A 16,180-nucleotide genomic window follows, 5' to 3' on the forward strand; every position below is an offset into this window, starting at 1 on the left:
CTGCCTCTGCCTCTGCCTCTGCCTCTGCCTCTGCCTCCCAAGTATGTGTGTGTGTGGATTAAAGGCATGGACCACACCTGGCCCATCTTTTTTGGTTTTTCAAGACAGTTTCTCTATGTAGCCCTGGCAATCCTGGTACTTTCTCTGTAGACCAACTAGGTTTGAACTCAGAGATGCCTCTGCTTTCCAAATGCTTGGGTTGAAGGTGTGTGTCACCACACCTTATATTTTTATTTTTTAAAGTTATGTGTATGGGTATTGTGTCTGTGTACTACTTGTGTGCTCTTGGAGGCCAGGAGAAGGTGCCAGATCCCTCAAACTAGAGTTACAGATGGTTGTGAGCTGAGAATTGAACCCAGGTTCTCTGCAAGAGCAGCCAGCGCTCACTTTTAATCACTGATTAAGCCCTCACACTCACTTGGTTCTTTGCTTCAGTTCATCCCATTGTCTTGATGAAATTGTTAATAATATAATCTTTTTGTCCTTAAAAGTTGTTAGTTTTGATGTTAAATTACATATAGCCCTAGTTACTGTTGATGTGTCATGTGAGCTAGGGTTCATAGTTGAGGTTTTTTCCTGTGTATAGAATTTAAGAAAGCCAGTCCATTTTGTTTTATCTGTGATAAAACCTGACAAGTCAACCAAATAATGATTTCATACAGTTGCATTAAAAACTGACCTCGATCTTGCATAGTGACACTCAGAGTGTGATAGTCCTTTCTTGATAGCTGTGCAGTTTCTGAGATTAAAGACTGTTGAGCAACTGATAAGTGAACTCTAATATAAGCCTTAATATAAGACTGAGTAATTCAGGGATAGTGTAAACTCTGTAATCCCAGTGTTTTCCCAATTTGACCTAGTGATATGTGGAATGTCTGAGACCACATCATTCAGCTAGACCACAGCAGGTCTAGGTTCCTGTGGAATCAATAAACATATAGATGTATAGTCTATTCATGTAAACATATAGATGTATAGGTCTGTTAATGTAAACATATAGATGTATAGTCTATTAATGTGTGGTAGAAATTGATTTCTGTCCTAGCTTGCTTTCTGTTGCTGTGATAAAAATATCCTGGCTGGTGCTGGATTGATGGCTCAGTGTTCAAGGGTACATACTGAAGAGTTCAATTCCCAGTACCCACACATTCAACATCCTTAGTCTCTGAACACCTGAACTCATGTGTACATACCCACACATGTAACTTAAAAAAAATAAAAATAAGTAAAACCTTATTAAGACTAAAAAATATCGTAACAAAAATAACTTAGTAGGAAAAGCGTTTGTTTTAGTTTATAATTGCAGGGAACAGTCTGTCATTGCAGGGAAGTCCTAGTGGCTGAATCTTGAAGCAGTAAGTCATATCCTATCTGTAGTCTAGAGCAGAGAAAAATAAACATACTCATGTTTAGGATTCAACTTACTTTTTGGTTGAGAGCCCAGAATTAGGAAATGGTATCTCCTATTTTCAGGATAAGTCTTCTCATAACAATTAAGATAGTCAGGACAATCTCCCACAGACATTGCCAGAGGCCAATTTGATTTAGACAGTTCTTCCCAGATGATATATCATGTTGACAACTAAAATGGATTATAATCCATGAGGCTTTCAGACAATGGGGGACATTGGCATGTTTGCTTGTTTGTTTTTTAGTTGTTTTGTTTTTGTTTTTTGTTTTTTTGCTGTTTTGGGTTTTTGTTTGTTTGTTTGTTTTTTCAAGTTAGGGTTTCTCAAGACAGCTCTCTCTGGCTGTCCTGGACTCACTTTGTAGACCAGGTAGGCTTCAAACTAAAAGAGATCCACTTACTTCTGATGGGATTAAAGATTTGTGCCGTCACCCCTGGCAGGAATGTTGTTTAAAAAGATGGGGGTTGGCTAAATCTGGAAAGCCCGAGAGAAAGCCCCATGGTTTTGCAGTAGGTTGGCATGATTGGTAAGACTGAAGGGCAGAATAAGTAAGGTGTACATAGCTGATTAGGTGCAACAGATGATTAAATCAGAATGGCGTTCTCAGTTTAAGACTATGGCCCAAAACATCTGTGCCTATCTTGTATTGTGCTGAGGTAGGATCCTGAAGAAAACTTTCCCTTTCTGCCTTCCCTGTGGAAGTACAGCAGAGGGAATAAAGAAGCAGTGGTATAGGAAGGGTAGTATCACCATGGGACCTTTTCTTTTTTCTTGGTTAACTAAGTGTTCAGAAGAAGGAAATAGAGATAATAGAGTATGTATTCAAATGCTATTTTCAATAACATTTTAAATTTAGTTGTTTTGTTTTCTTTTTTATTGTTTTCTTTTATTTCTTTTTTTTCTTATGTTTTGAATTTAGTTTTTATCTACAAATTCTAAGTTGGACTGTGATATTGACATGATAAGAGTTTAAGGGGCATAATAAAGGGGCATATTATATACATAGTATATTATGTATATAATAAAGCTTATGTACATAAGCTTTATGTACATAAGCTTTATTATTAATAAAGTTTTATCAAATTCTGTCAATTATTACCTACCCATCTTTTTACAGGCTTGACACAACTCTCATAGACTTTACTGACATGAAGTGCCAACGAGGGGATCTAAGCTTTATCTTCAATGGGGATGCTGCACCCTCTGAGTCTTTTGTAGTGTTAGACAATGAACAAAAAGTTTATCAGCGAATACACCACGAGGTGAGTATATCTTATTAATTTTTCCCTAAAGGGTTGAAAATGTGTATGCATTTACTAAGGCCTCTGTATAATTGCTTCATTTAAAACATAAAGTGTAATTAAAATGACTAATTTGAAAAACTTTAGTTTCTTTATTACAACCATCTACCCCCTAGTTTTGGTTTCTCCGGTATAATATAGTTCAGGTGATCCCTAGGCCTTGGCTTCTCCTAGTTTTCACTGGCTCTCATGTTGTCTCTGCTAACAAAGAAACCCTTTTGCTGTCTGTTGTTTGACTAACTGAGCTGTTGCTGTCACTGATGTCTGCACAGCCCCAAACAGGCTCCGCTTTCCACCTTGGGCTCCTTTACCTCCACCGTGTCACCCTTTTGGTTCTGCTGTATGTTGAATTACACCTCATCCATTCCTTTTTCCTTCTGCAAACCAGAGGTCTTTCAGCATCCACATTTCACCAGAAGCCATGCAGATAGTTCCTGTGTTTTTATTTTGAGGTGGGGAGAACTCTTGAGCTCAAGTGCTTCCCCTGCTTCAGCCTCCTCAGAGTTCTACAGATGATCTTTAAAGTTCCTCCCTTCCTGTTTACCTTGTCTTGTTCATTCCCACATCATGTTGTTTCTTCCTCACTCACTGTCTTAGATTGGACTTTTATAGTTAATATTGTATGTGCACTAATGAAATAGTTTTCTAATTCATACCAAGAAATATAGATTTACAGGAGAAAAAAGAAGAAACAGCAGCAAGGGTATTCTTGAGGAGCCAGGTGAATGAAGTCAGGAAAGGAAGAGTAAGGACAGACCATTTGGGAAAAAGGTCTGACTGCAGTGAGAAAAAGTGTCAACGCCTTAAAAACCAGAAAAGTTAACTCACAGTCTGCTACAGTCAGCAACAGAGGGTCACAGATTTTTAATAAGGTATCGATTTGACCAAATTTTGATTAATCTATTTTATTTTTTTTTCCTTTGCCATCACCTATCTGGAGTTGCCTGGAGTTCCTTTCTGCCCTTTCCCCATTACACATGCCATAACTGCTAGGAACTGCCAGGTGCTGTGGGCAGCAGTGTGTAGTAACAGTCACTGGAATCTATTGACACTTAATATTAGGGTTAAAATCTAAGTGCTTTATAGCTTCTTATGCTGCAAATAAAAATAATATATGCAAATTAGTATCTTTGTTTTATAGATTACAGATGATAGGTTTCACCTAGGGTCCAAAATGAATTAGAGAACAATTGGAGGCAAGGAAATCATATGAGAAGCTTACGACCTAGGTATTCATAAATAAGTCTTGTTATTCTGGGAACAAAGAGGCTGAGTAGAAAAACTTGTGGCTACAACTGAGCCTGTAGCAATCATCAGCAATAACCTGAAATTATACCAATACCATCCTCACTACTGTTACGAAGGGTACAAAATCCTGACATTAGTGCCAATGAGTAATGGGTGAAAATAGATACCTGGGTAACACAAATACTGAAAAAAGTTTTCTAAAGAAATACTTTGGTTGTATTGATAAGGTAAATCAAATATTCTGTTTCAAATTTGTATAGGTCAGCTTGGGTACTGAACACTGTAAGATCTTCCTTTTGAGTTCAGACAAGCTTTAGAAACAGAAATCCATCTACAAATCAAGGATCATCTCTTGACCCCTCACTGAAAATGATCTGCTGTTAATTTTATTCTTTCAACAAGCAGTTAGTGAGCAATTATTGCCATGTTTGCATATGACAATAAACAACTGGTATCCTCTTTTAGTATCTCCAAGAGTTTGATTCTTGAACTCTCCAGAAGTACTAAAACCTGACATGCTCCAGTCTCAGAGGCACACAATAGCATGATGTTTGCACATAGCATGCACACATCCTCACATAGACATTAATTGTACTACTTCAGACAGCATAAACAGCACACTGATCTGCAAGTAGCAGAGCCTACTGTATTCCTGTTCAAGGACTGCTGCTCAAAATCTAATTTCCTTGCATTTACAATCTGATTTCCTTGCATCTTTGGCACTGTTAAGATAGACCCAACCATATATTACTCCTGAGCATCACTGCACAAACTCTTAAAAGTCCTTGCACCTTCAGCACAGGACACATGGACATGGACACACACCACCCCCTCCACCACCACCACCACTACCACCATCAAAATAACAGGAAATAGCAACTACTGTTCATTAATATCTCTCAACATCAGTGGACTCAATTCCCCAGTTTAAAGACAAAAAACAACCCCCCCCCCAAAAAAAAAAACCACACACACAGGCTAACAGAATGGATGTGAAAACAAGATCCACCATTCTGCTGCATATAAGAAACATACCTCAACAATAAAGATAGACATTACCTCAGAGTAAAGGGCTGAAAAAAAATTTCTAATCAGCCAGGTGGTGGTGGCACACGCCTTTAATCCCAGCACTTGGGAGGCAGAGGCAGGCGATTTTTGAGTTCGAGGCCAGCCTGGTCTACTGAATGAGTTACTGGACAGCTGGGGCTACACAGAGAAACCCTGTCTCGAAAAATAAAAACAAAAAATTCCAAGCAAATGGACCCAAGAAGCAAGCTGGAGTAGCCATCCTAATATCTAGTAAAATACACTTTCAACCAAAATTAATCAAAAGAGACAGGAAAGAACACTTTATACTCTACCAAGATGACTTCTCAGTTCTGAATATCTATGCTCCAAACATAAGGGCCATTATGGCCAGCTCCCTTGTTCTTAGAAATTATTGAAAAAGATTCAAACAGCTTTCTTACTCCTGCTTCTCCACCTTGCCTCTTAACACCCTTCCTCCCCCTCTCTCCCTATTCCCTTTCCCCCTCTCTCCACGTGGTCATGGCCGGCCCCTACTTCTCTACTCTCTCCTTCTCTCTACCTTTCTCTGCCTCTGCTACCCTCTTAACTCCCCTCCCCATGCTCTAAATAAACTCTATTCTATACTAAAAAAAGAAAAAAAAAGAAAAAAGAAAAGAAAAATATTCAGACAACGATGGATTTTTTTTATATATTTGGCAATAACTGAAAGCTAATTTATCTGCATTTAAAGTAAACAAAACTTTTATGTAGTTATTTTTGTCTCAGATCTTTCTATTTAATTCTCAAAGAAGTTTAAAAAAATTGTTCAATAGACCATATATATAGTTCTGTAGTGAGTAACAATGGGTTTGTTATATTTATTTATATAGAAGTATGAAAGTGCTGTACTTTTTATGCCCTGCTTTTAGAGATTCATAATTAGTCATAATTCTGACCTATTAAAGATATTAGGCATAAAATTTAACCTTCTGGCTTTAGAATAAATAACATCGTTTCTTAGAAACTGTATTTTTGTCTTTTGAAGTTTGTAGTACCTTTTAAGAAAACCCAGGTTCTTATTTTAATTTTTGCCGCCAACCTAGGAGTCAGAGATGGAAACAGAAGAAGAAGTTGATATTTTAATGAGCAGCGATATTTATTCTGCAACTTTATCAACCAAATCAATTTCTTTCACACGTGCCCAAACTGGATGGCTTTTTCGGGAAGATAAAACAGTATGTAAAAATGTAGATATTTTTTAACTCAAAAAATTGTTATCTAATACCACCAAAATAATGATGGAAACATAGAAATTGCCTTTAGTTAGGCAGATTGTTTCTTTTTCTTTTTCTTTTTTCTTTGAATCCACATAGGTAGTTAATGCATAGTTACAGAGTTCATGTGTATTCTTGGAAAAGCCCAGAGAAAGTGTAGTTTATTTGAACTCATCTTGTCTGCCTTACCTTATAAGGTCTGCACATGGCTCCATTCTTTTTCTAGTGCTTTATGTTTAAGAGGCCTGTGAAGAAATGTATATACTTCGTTTTGCTGGGTCTTTTCCTCTTACTTTAGAGTTCTTGTATCTTGTCTGCTCATATTAAACTTATATTTCTATAAGATGGCAAATTTAAATGTCAGTGGAAGTTTCTATAATTCCCATCACATCTGTTATCAAGAGAATATAAGATCACCTAAAAATATGCTAAGACTCTTTTGCCTGGCATGCTCTGTATGCAATATTGATCAAGGAGTGTTCAGGTTTGAAATTGGTCTGAATTGCATGCGTGTATGTATTAAAACACCAATATATATTAAATACATGGTATAATTTTGAATGAAATGGATAATGAAACATTTTAATAAATAGTCACTTATAGATTCATAAAATTAAATAATACAAATTTAACAATAAAAGCCATATCAGGTAAAGAGTGAGATTTAATTTTTTTAAAGTTACATCTTATTGAACATAGTAAGTGAATGTTTTCATATTGGAAAAACAAAAACAAGCCTTGTATTCACTTAAAACTAATTCATAGAAGATAGAAATGAAGGATGTAGAGAATGAGTGAGGTGAGCTATGGGAGAAAAGGGAAGAAAACGGAGACGGTTGTGGAGGGAGACCTTTCTTGCTTTAAGGGGATTGGCTTGTGTGCTTATCTTGGGACTTTGCATGTCTGAACTGTGTATATACAGTAGGCAGGACATTAAGGGGAGAGTTGGGATTGTCTGTTGCTAAGGTGTCATGGTTTCTGTATTGCAGTTTTAAAGCAGAATTGCGTTTTCTTCTAGAATTCTTAGTGTTTGCTATTAAGGCTCAGAGGATTTCCCTCTATAAACCCACACAGTTTATAGAGGGAAATCTGCTTTTCCGAGTCTGTTAATTTGATGTTAATTGTATTAAAGATGCCATCACAGCAGCATGTTGACCATCACAAGATTGAATATCATACAGCTAGGGGTCACTGTCTATGATACTGGAACCCATGTAGACTTTTTCTACACATAAATACATATCTGTAAATAATGTGTTGTGCTTTGTACTGATACTCTGTAATACAGTGCTGTCAAAGGCTTTGGAATTGGCTGTTGATGAGTGAGTGTGTGGTGGGAACCTCTACTTCACACATAAGTGCTGCTTACAACCATTAGCAGATTGTATGTAACATAATGAAGGTGCTACGATACTTACCTGCAGCCAGAGTGTTAGATATATGGATGAATAGCTTACATTGCTGCTATTTCCTCCATTGTAACTGAACTTATCCCCCTTCCATATGCCTTTGCAGTGCACAGTATAGGCAGCAAGAAATGGAGTGGCTGGATCATGAGCAGCACATACTTGACATTTTTGTTGATAGGATAGCTTTTCTTTGATAAATGCGGCTCCTTTATATGGTCAGAAGACCTGTAAACCACCTCCTAGCCACACTTAACTTTGACCCTAGAGCCCTCAAAGCCTATTTGGCAACAGGTGGCACTTAGAACTCCAGGCTGTGGGTCCAGCATTACAGTGCATTTGTTGCTTTGAAGTCTTACTTGTCTGTACTCTGTTCTTCTGGTCAGCATTAGATGGATCACTTCAAGAGAAGATAAAAATTGAAATTGCTGTTCACCTAGTGTTACCACTAAGCAGCCAAAAGCTCTTGAGGAGCGGCTAGGTGACCTCCTTAAGTCATTGGCAGGTAAGGAGGGAGTCAGTATGCCATGGTTCCCATTTTGTAGGTAGAAACCGATTCAAAATGCTTGGCTTGCTGGCTTGGCTTGGCTTGACTTTTAAGAGATATACTATACACATAGTTTTGGACACAGCAAGGTAGAGTAGTCAACCTGGATATAGGTGGAAATGGGAAGCTGGGTCAAGTAAAGTTCTAATAAGTAGATAATTTTACATGGGATTGTGTGGGTGTTGGAAGTGTGGGTTAGGGTCAGATGATTAATGAGGCATCCGTGGAAAGAACTATTTGCTCTCTTCTGGATGCCTTTTATCTGTGCCTGCATCTATAATTTAAACACTTTACATGTATTAGTGAGCAAGGCCACTCTTATTTGTTTCTTTTCAAAGCAGTGAACAACAATAACTTGCTTTATCCAGTCAGAGATCAGAGAGGGTCCAGTGTGGCATGGACTGTGGATTTTAATTCTGCTTTTCTATCTATAAAATGGGAACAGTGTTACCCCTGACTCCTCCTTGTTATTTGAAATCCAGTGTTTGGTGAACATCTAAGATTGCTTTGTGCTACTTGGTAGTAGAAGAACACCAATGTGCTTCTCTTAGACTGCCTGATTTGTAGGTTAACTAGCATACATCTTTTTTTCTTTAAATTTCCTTTTGTAGTTTGGAAATGAATGATTGTATTTTTAACTATGAAAATAATTTGGTGACTTTAAATATCAGAATATTTATTTTCACCTACATAGTACACAGTATAGTACATGGTATGAAGAAATTATGATCTCAACGCTTTTTTAAAATCTGAGATCAGCCTTCCTTTAAACTGTCATTTTGGAATATTTGATTTTGTTTTAGGAAAGAGTAGGAAACTTTTTGGCAGACTTTTATCTGGTGAATGGACTTGTTCTAGAATCAAGGAAAAGAAGAGAACACCTCAGTGAGGAGGACATTCTGCGGAATAAGGCCATCATGGAGAGTCTGAGCAAAGGTGGCAGCCTGGCGGAGCAGAACTTTGAGGTACACATCACCTTACCTCTGTCTACCTGCAAATCTTCATTTCCTTTGTTTCTGAAGAGTAGAAAAGAGGATGCGGGGAGATCTTTGGTATTGTTTTGAGTCTGTGCTTTGTCTTTGAAGTCCTTTTGTAAGCATGAATCATGGTGCTAATTTTGTTCCATGTCCTGTTGCCTGCTGCCTTAAAGACCCAGCTGAAGGTTCCCCCACTTCCTGGGAACTATGTATTGAGTCTCTGCTTATTAAAACACTGTGTGCAATGAGTATGAGGTTCGGAACGGGTGGGAAAAGGAAAGTAGGAAGTGAGAAGATACATGAAAAATGAGGATTGATCTACTGTCTGATTTCTAATATGAACCAGATACTTCTTTATTCCTGTTTAAAATGTATTTTGTATATATGTGTGCATATCATATGAGGTCAGGTACCCCCAAAGGCCAGAAGTGTGTCAGATCTTCTGGGACTGGAGTTAAAGGTGGTTGTAATCTGCCTGATATGGGTGCTGGGATCCAAAAATGGGTCCCCTAAAAGAGCAGCAAATGCTTCTAACCACTGAATCATCTTTCCTAGTTTCTTAAATTTGTTTTGTTTCAGTCATATCCTCTATCAAGACTCCCAGATATTAATTTAACTCTCTCTACAGGACATTTTTCAAATTTCAGAATAGGGATCCTTGAGATAGAATAGAATTAATCCATTATAGGTCTTGGCCACTTTCTTTTTAAACTAGTGTCTGAATAAAACAACAAAAAAAGCACATCTCACATAATGTAGTCATTGCTACTCTGTGAAGCAGGAGTCTTAAGGGCTGTGAACGTGTTTGTTAGTACACATATATGTTTGAGCACTACAGCTACAGTCAGAAAGAATGGGAGCTAAGTACAGGAGGCTTGGGTACTTCATTTATAGCAAAATGGTCGGATTTCCTTAGAATAGTGTGACAGTTTCTCAACAATCCATGGTAATTCTCTCTCTTTCTCTCTCTCTCTCTCTCTCTCTCTCTCTCTCTCTGTGTGTGTGTGTGTGTGTGTGTATGTGTGTGTTGTGTGTGTGTGTTTGGGGGATTGAGCATATCAGCCATATTTGAAGTGACTACAGTATAGAAATATTTCAGTTAAAACTGGGTAGAGCAAGCTAGTGTGTTAGCATCCTCTTCTTGCCAAATGCTGCTTGTGTTTCTCTCAGGTTTTTTCCTTGCCCAGAATCAGAACCCCATTAGTCTTTATAGAGTCAGTAATTCTTGGTCAATAGGCAATAAAAGACACAGCAAAAACAACTAACTAGACAGGGAATGTAAGTACCACCTGTAAGAGCTGCTGCTTTCTCTATGGACCTTCCTATGTTGTGATTTGTATATTATTAAAAGCTTCTTTTTAAAATAGATTTTGTTTGGGCTGGAGAAATGGCTCAGCGGTTAAGAGCACTGATTTCTCTTCTGAAGGTCCTAAGTTCAAATCCCAGCAACCTCATGGTGGCTCACAACCACCCATAATGAGATCTGACGTCCTCTTCTGGGGTATCTGAAGACAGCTACAGTGTACTTACATATAATAGTAAATAAATCTTTTAAAAAAAATAGATTTTGTTGTGGTGGTGCCTATCACTATGCTTGTTTAACATTGGGGATAAATATATGGAACACTGTATCAAACAGAAGAAATTCATGGGCTGTTTGCCAATTAGCTCTGAGCTGATCACTGCATATATGTATGCAAAAAACAATCTAGGGCTTAAGTCTACATACCTGATTGATACCTATTCAAACTTAAAGTAGGCAACTTGATTTTCATCAAGTTACATGAATTATAATATAATGTATTTGGATTGTTAAAGGACTCTTAAAATGACATGTTACACAGATGTATTTTTTCAAATTGAAATTAAAATATTTTACTGCATGTAGCTATGGAATAGAACAGACTAATATATATGACATGCATGAGCTTTTTGAGATTATGCTTTTCATTGATCAGCTTGTGAACTATATGCTTATTTTGGCTCTGGCTTGTTGGGACAACTTTTGCCTTAGTTTCTGGTGCTGGGAATGTCTGGAGGCTGTTCATCACAGATCATGCTAGGACAGGAAAAAGACAGTTTTTTTGTTTTTGTTTTTGTTTTGAGACAGTGTCTTATGATTCTCCTAAACAGGCCCCAGACTACTGATCATCCTGCCTCAGCCTTGTGGCTGTGAACAGCAAACCCAGTTATGAACCTTGTGATTCTTGGTGAATATTTAAGTTTTAGTTTGTCAGTTTCTAATACACATTAGGGGATTGATGATTATGGCTTGAATTTATAGATAAATCCATTACTACATAAAATTTGGTCTGAGTCTGTGTCTGTGTCTGTCTGTCTATCTATCTGTCTGTCTGTCTGTCTGTAGTATATATTGCTGGAGCTGGAACTTATTATATATAGAACTTGGGCCTTTGTGTATAAGGTAGCTTTTAGCAAACCCTAGCTATCAGTTCTTCTCCTGTTATCCAGCTCCTTAGTGGCAGCTCCTATTTGTTACAGGCTGTCATGAAGGATGGATCTTCTGTATTGCTTAATATTCAAAGCCAGTTTCTCTTCTGCACAACCACTTCTGCTTTGGAACAAGGTTTGTGGCCTTTCCAGGCACTTTTAACAGCCTGTTGAAACAAGCCAAAGTTTACCAATCACAGTTCTTACTGGGTATCTCCCTTTGACTAACTAGGGACATATTAGTAAGAGAAAGATGGGGGAAGAGCTGGATGTAATCCCAGCTCTTGAGAGGTGGAGGCAGAAGGATCAGGAGTTCAGTGTTGGGTAGATAGTGAACTTGAGTTCTGCTTGGGCTTCCTGAGATTACCTTTAAAACAACCCAGAACAAAACCCTTCCTTTCTCTGAGCAGGGTGTGATATTACTGTTGGCTGTCATTCACCTTATTTCTTCCTAGCAATTTTTAGTTTGCACTGCTTCTCCCTAGTTTAGTTCCTGTTGCTGGCTCATCTTACAGTGATCTAAACTCTTATTTAATGGACATTGAATTCTGACTGACTTTAAAAACAGCTAACAGGTTAACTGTGTTATTGATCTCTTCTTTGCTGTTCTTACTGTAGTTGAAATAAGCATATCATTTCATATTTTCCATCTGTGATTCTCCCTACTTTAAAAATATAGTCCATTCAGGATTGAAGACTGCTTATGAGGCAGAGGCAGGCAGATCTTTGCAAGTTCAAGGCCAGCCTGGTCTACATAGTGAGTTTTAGGACAGGGCTACTTTGAGAGACCCTGTCTCAGAAAAACAAAACCAAAAAGATGGAAGCTCCATGAGTCTGTAGAGGTGCTTGCTGTGGCTTCATTTGGCCTGTAATATTTTTTGAGCCAGATACACTGCTGTGCACTTGTGTTGCTGGAGGCTCTTTTGATCTCAGGAGTTTGGGGTTGTGAGAAACCTGCAGTAAATTTCAGCCCTGTGCCCTCACCTGGGCAGTATTAATAGACCCAGGTAGTTTTGGGGGGGAGCATTGCAGGGGGTAGTCTTGTGTAGTTCAGGCTGACTTTGAACCTAATGTGTGGTAGAGGCTGACCTTGATCCTCTTGCTTCCATTTCCCAGGCACTGGGATTGCAGACATCTGTGCCATTTCCAGTGACCATGACTCTTAAATTTTTTTTCTGCTGCAGTACTCATTGACATAGTTTTCTTCTGTTGCTTTAAGTTTTTTGAAGCTAGTAACCTTGCATTTACAAATTTGTCTGTGCTTCTGTATCTAACATAATGTCTGGAGGATTTTAGATAATAGGAACAGTGAAGAACAGGTAGTCTTAATGCTTAAACTGCCAGGAGACTCACCTTGGGCTTAACCTCATTAATGTAACTTGAAGAGGTTAAATGAACCAACACTTAAATGGCGTGCTGTTTTGTGAGGCATGCAGGTATGCTGTCTGTCACTAAACACCCCCACCCCAGTTTATTGTATTGTGAGGCAGTTTTGTCTGGACCCAGTGTGTTTAAGCTTTTGACATCTTACTGAATAGAGAAAGCACCCAAATAGCAAAGTACAAGGAGTTTTCTTTAGAGAGCAATAGGAAACTGCAAAGGAACAGTGGCTGACCTGAGCTCGAGCACCCAGGAACCACAGACTGTGTTTGGGGTTCCTTTCATGGAGTCTAGGAGAGAGGAAGTGGTCGCTAGAGGAGGATTATGACGGTTACCTGTTCTGATTGACAGGCTTAATTGACCTGTCTTTTCATTGTCCATGTCTTTGACCATAATGCATCTGATGTTAATCATAATCATGCATTGGTATCAGATGGCAAATAGGGCTTTTTATAAAAAAATTTACTCAAGATTGACAGTCTGCTTTATTGTGCACTACTAAGTTGGATATGTTCTAGAACTATTTGAGTGGAAACATGGGTGTTATGTATGAAAAGATGGCTACGGACGAGCCAACTCTGTGTTGTTTGGAGTGGAGTGTACCTTTACCTCGACACTGGTGCAGGTCCCAGGTTGCTAAGTGCATGGTTAGAAAAATGGGTGCATGTAACTCAAGTGAAGAGGAGTCCTGGGTTGCTAAGCTTCCCTTATCTTTTCTGCCTCAGTGTGTTTTAACTTTACATTTTAAAATGTGATGTTCTTCACTTGTATTCTACACTTTCCTTGTTTCTTTCTCTTATTGGCAGCCGGTTAGAAGACAGTCCCTTACCCCTCCTCCTCAGAACACTATTACGTGGGAAGAATACATATCTGCTGAAAATGGAAAGTAGGTGGTTTGGTTTTTTTTGTTTTTTTTTTGTTTTTTTTTGTTTCCTGGTTTATGTTTTCTTTGAATTTTTAAGGAAAAAAATTGTTAAAACAGTGCTTTTAGGTACAAGAGTTCTGAGAGAGTATTATTGGTGTATTTTTATCTGAAGCTATTGTTCTAACTTTTAAGAAATTTAAAGTAAGGCCGGGCGGTGGTGGCGCACGCCTTTAATCCCAGCACTTGGGAGGCAGAGGCAGGCGGATTTCTGAGTTCGAGGCCAGCCTGGTCTCCAGAGTGAGTTCCAGGACAGCCAGGGCTATACAGAGAAACCCTGTCTCGAAAAAAACCAAAAAAAAAAAAAAAAAAAAAAAAAAAAAAGAAATTTAAAGTAAGCATGAGAAAGAAACCTCCCAAATTATGTGTGCACTGTGAGTCTAGAGCCTTCTTTTTACATCCCTTTTGCCAATCACACATGGCAGCCAACAAGCAAGAAGCCTGTAGGACTTATTCAACCTTCCTTGTCTGTCAGACTCGGTGTTCATACCTATGTTGGTGCTTTAAGCACTTCCTGTTAGGCCATTCCAGTTTGTTTCCTCTCTGCCTTCTCAAGCTGGGTCCTGTCATTTATTTCATTGACTTCTCAGCATTCGCCCATAAACCTTTCCTTACTGTTGTGTCACTAACTCTTGAAGATGAGTTAGGCACACCATTATTATTCCTTATGCATATATTGAGTTGACAAGAAGTGAATGAATAAAGCTTATTTTGAATAAATATGTTCATCTTGGCTCACCAATGTACCTCTTTGGTGGAGAATAAAATACCTTCCCTTTTATCTCCCCCACTGTGCTCAAGAAGAAGCTGCCTTGATTTTTTTTTCTTATTGAAAGGCATGCTGTGTTTGCAGGTTTGTATGTTCTGTTCTAGTGTTAGAGTGTTGGACCTTGTCTTTCTGTGAGTGACTATTTGACTAGCCTTCATTAGATGCCCCAGCAGGTCAGAGGAAACTATCATATAGTTACTTATGGCATGTGCCAGATAATTCAACAGAACTTTGAAATTAGGCAGGAAATCCCAGATACAACTCAGTGGAATAAGGCAGGTCCCCTCTATGATAATTCTGCAAGGGAAATAATTTTGAAATAATTTCTGTATTCTTCAACTTAACCTTGTCTGTTCAGCTTATTCTATGGTTTTTGCCTCATTGTAGTCACATAACCAAAAAAGAAATGTTTTAAATTTGTTAAAATTTTAACAGTTCATATGTACAGAATTTTTAATCACAGTGTTTTATTGTTGGATGCTGAAACTATAGTAGACAGTGAAAGAGACTGAATTAAATGATTTTTATTTTGTTTCTAAAATGGTGTTTATTATTAAAATTAAGTTACATTCAGTATGCAATTCCTTGACTATTCATGTTATTTTCTGAACTTTAAAACTGTTTCTTTTGTCTCATTTCTTATAGACATCTTGTTTTTATCCTTAGCTATTATTTCTGTAGACAGGATAAGAAAAGTGGAGCATTGATGAGTTCTTAACAAGGCCCCCTTAACAGTGTTTTTTCTGTTGTAGGGCACCACACCTGGGCAGAGAACTGGTGTGCAAAGAGAGCAAGAAAACATTTAAAGCCACTGTAGCCATGAGCCAGGAATTTCCCCTGGGAATTGAGTCGTAAGTGTGCTGTTGATTATGAAAGGTCCTAAGAGACTCTGACAGCTATCAGTACTTGCATCTGAAGTATTGAAATATAAAAAAGGAGACAACCTCAAGACAGGCTCAAGAGAGTATGCACATACCCATAAATTTTCTGGTTTACAGAAGTATCATTTTCTATAGATAAATTTTTGATAGCCTAAAGAAAACTATTAAAACAACACGATTCCAAAACAAACAAACAAACCTCAAAGCATAGAAATTTGTGGAATAAAAAGATGCTGTCTTTTAGCACATTAGTTAGACTGTCTTGTTGACTACTGAATGCAGAGCCTGGAAATAGTCTGCATTTTGCCATATGAGTTTTGGTGTTTCAAGCCTGGGTGTCTTAGATTTCAACAATAATCATGTTTGTCTCCCCCCTGACCTCCTGTCCTTTGTTTTGTTGTTATTTTACTGATAAACATTCTGTTTTCAGTCTGTCCCTATTGAAAACTGTTCTGCAGTGCATACTTTAAATAAACCCCTCCAGGCCTGTCTACACCAGACACTTTTTTAGAAACATTGAGATTGGAGAGACGGGAATATGGGAGGTGGGTACTAGAGCTCACTTTTGATAGGATGTGATCTCAGCTCCTTATGAAAATGTAGCTTG

General features: G+C 38.1%; 1 protein-coding gene across 2 annotated transcripts in view; it reads left to right on the forward strand.

Moving 5' to 3' along the window:
- Nucleotides 1-16,180, forward strand: part of Ankrd13c (ankyrin repeat domain 13C) — a 49,941-nt gene that overhangs the window by 27,587 nt on the left and 6,174 nt on the right. For both annotated transcript variants that reach the window (XM_031375965.1, XM_031375966.1), the window contains 5 exons: nt 2,527-2,671; nt 6,070-6,201; nt 8,997-9,158; nt 13,808-13,887; nt 15,445-15,543. In XM_031375965.1, coding sequence (XP_031231825.1) covers nt 2,527-2,671; nt 6,070-6,201; nt 8,997-9,158; nt 13,808-13,887; nt 15,445-15,543 — 618 coding nt within the window. The remainder of the gene's footprint in view (nt 1-2,526; nt 2,672-6,069; nt 6,202-8,996; nt 9,159-13,807; nt 13,888-15,444; nt 15,544-16,180) is intronic.

Source organism: Mastomys coucha, unplaced genomic scaffold, assembly GCF_008632895.1.
Source record: "Mastomys coucha isolate ucsf_1 unplaced genomic scaffold, UCSF_Mcou_1 pScaffold16, whole genome shotgun sequence".
NCBI classification, from domain to species: Eukaryota; Metazoa; Chordata; class Mammalia; order Rodentia; family Muridae; genus Mastomys; species Mastomys coucha.